Source organism: Sesamum indicum, linkage group LG1 (assembly GCF_000512975.1).
Source record: "Sesamum indicum cultivar Zhongzhi No. 13 linkage group LG1, S_indicum_v1.0, whole genome shotgun sequence".
Lineage (NCBI taxonomy): Eukaryota > Viridiplantae > Streptophyta > Magnoliopsida > Lamiales > Pedaliaceae > Sesamum > Sesamum indicum.
The window spans coordinates 6099953-6101611 of NC_026145.1; the positions used below are offsets into that span (position 1 = coordinate 6099953).

General features: G+C 40.3%; 1 protein-coding gene across 1 annotated transcript; it reads left to right on the forward strand.

Moving 5' to 3' along the window:
* Positions 600-1133, forward strand: LOC105158667. The gene has a single exon (XM_011075497.1). It carries the CDS (start codon positions 600-602, stop codon positions 1131-1133), a length of 534 nt encoding a protein of 177 aa, XP_011073799.1.

Below are 1659 nucleotides of genomic sequence, written 5' to 3' on the forward strand. Positions count from 1 at the left end.
TGGGGGGAGACGAATGAAATATGAGTTGGTTGATGGGTCGGGCCTAACACCGAGTAACATGATTCGCTTGGAGTCCTCGGAATCATGTGAAGATGTGAGGTAAAAGATGTTGGGAATCTTATTCGATGAGAATGGTATTGGATACCTTCCATGATGCTTTCGCCATGTGAATCGTAATAGTGGAGCATGGAAAATTCACTCGTGGATCCCAAGCCCAGTAGGAAATATTGTTCCTGAAACCCCACTTGAGAGTAGTGGGCTTTCATATAAATAGTGGGAGAGTTAAAGACTAAAGACCAAGTCTTTAAGCTTAATCATATATTACAATCATTCATTGATTTCTGTTTAATATTCTATTGTCTAGAAAATATCTAAGAATGCTTTAACCATGAAAATGGAGACTAATAAATCCAATAGCATGAACTACAACAAATTGGCTGCAAAATCTAAAGATTGTCCTAGATTTCGAGAACCAGAGCTATGTCTTGGACAAACCACTCCCAACGGCTTTGCCGGAAGGGTCCTTGCCCGTAGAGCATGTCATGTTCCATAAATGGCTTGAGGACAATCACAAGGTTCGTAGTATCATATTGGCTTCAATGTCCAATGATATCCAAAAGCAATATGATAAGTTGGATGATGTTTCCTCTATAATACTTCGCATGAAGGAAGTTTATGAGATTCCTGATAGGCATATTAGATATGTCGCTATAAAAGAATTCTTCAAGAGCAAGATGGCCAAAGGATCGTCTGTACAAAGTTACGAGGTTAAGATGGTATCCCTAGTGGAGAAGCTTGAAAACCTTAAAGCTGGGCTTGACAATGACATGTATATTGACGTGATCCTTCAGTCACTTCCTCCATCCTATGACCTGACTATTATTAACTATAACATGAATGGACTTGAAAAGTCCATTCATGAGTTAATTAGTATGCTGGTCCAATACGAGGTGACGACCCACAAGTCTACGCCGGCGGTATTGGTAGGAGAGGTTTCAACCTCCAAAGCGAAATGCAAGAGGGCTGGATGCTGGAAGAGGAAGAAGGGCAAGGGAAAAGTCATCGCATCCAAACTCCCGTGGAAATGGGCAAAGGGAAAGGAAAGGTTGGCGATTCTCAACGGTCAAAGGTGAATGATGTCTGTAACCACTGCCAAGGAATTGGGCACTGGACGAGGGAGTGCCCACAACTCCTCTCCAACCCAGGTATGTTTGTGATTGATGAAATATGATAACTGATTCTACTTCTTGGGTATTAGATACTGGCTGTGGAGCTCACATCTGCAATAACTCCTAGGTGTTGGAAAGAAGCAGAATGCTAAGTAAGGATGAAATGATTGTAAGGCTAGGCGATGGGAAGACCGTCACTGCGGAAGCCGTGGGATCTCTTGACTTAGTCATTAGTGATCGTATTCGGATAGAATTAAAACATTGTTATTATGTACCAAGCATGATCAAGAATATTATTTCCATTTCTTCTCTACACAATGATGGTTATATATTTGCGATCAATCAAAATGGTTTTTTTTTTAATGATAATAACTCTCATATTCTTGATACATTAGTAAATGGTCTTTATATTCTCCAACAGTCTAATTCGATTATGACTGCCCAACACAAATGAAAACTAGATAATCATGAAAACGCACAGCTATGGCAC

What these genes read in the sequence shown, in the direction of transcription:
- LOC105158667 (XM_011075497.1), top strand. Translation starts at nt 600, where the DNA reads ATGTCCAATGATATCCAAAAGCAATATGATAAGTTGGATGATGTTTCC.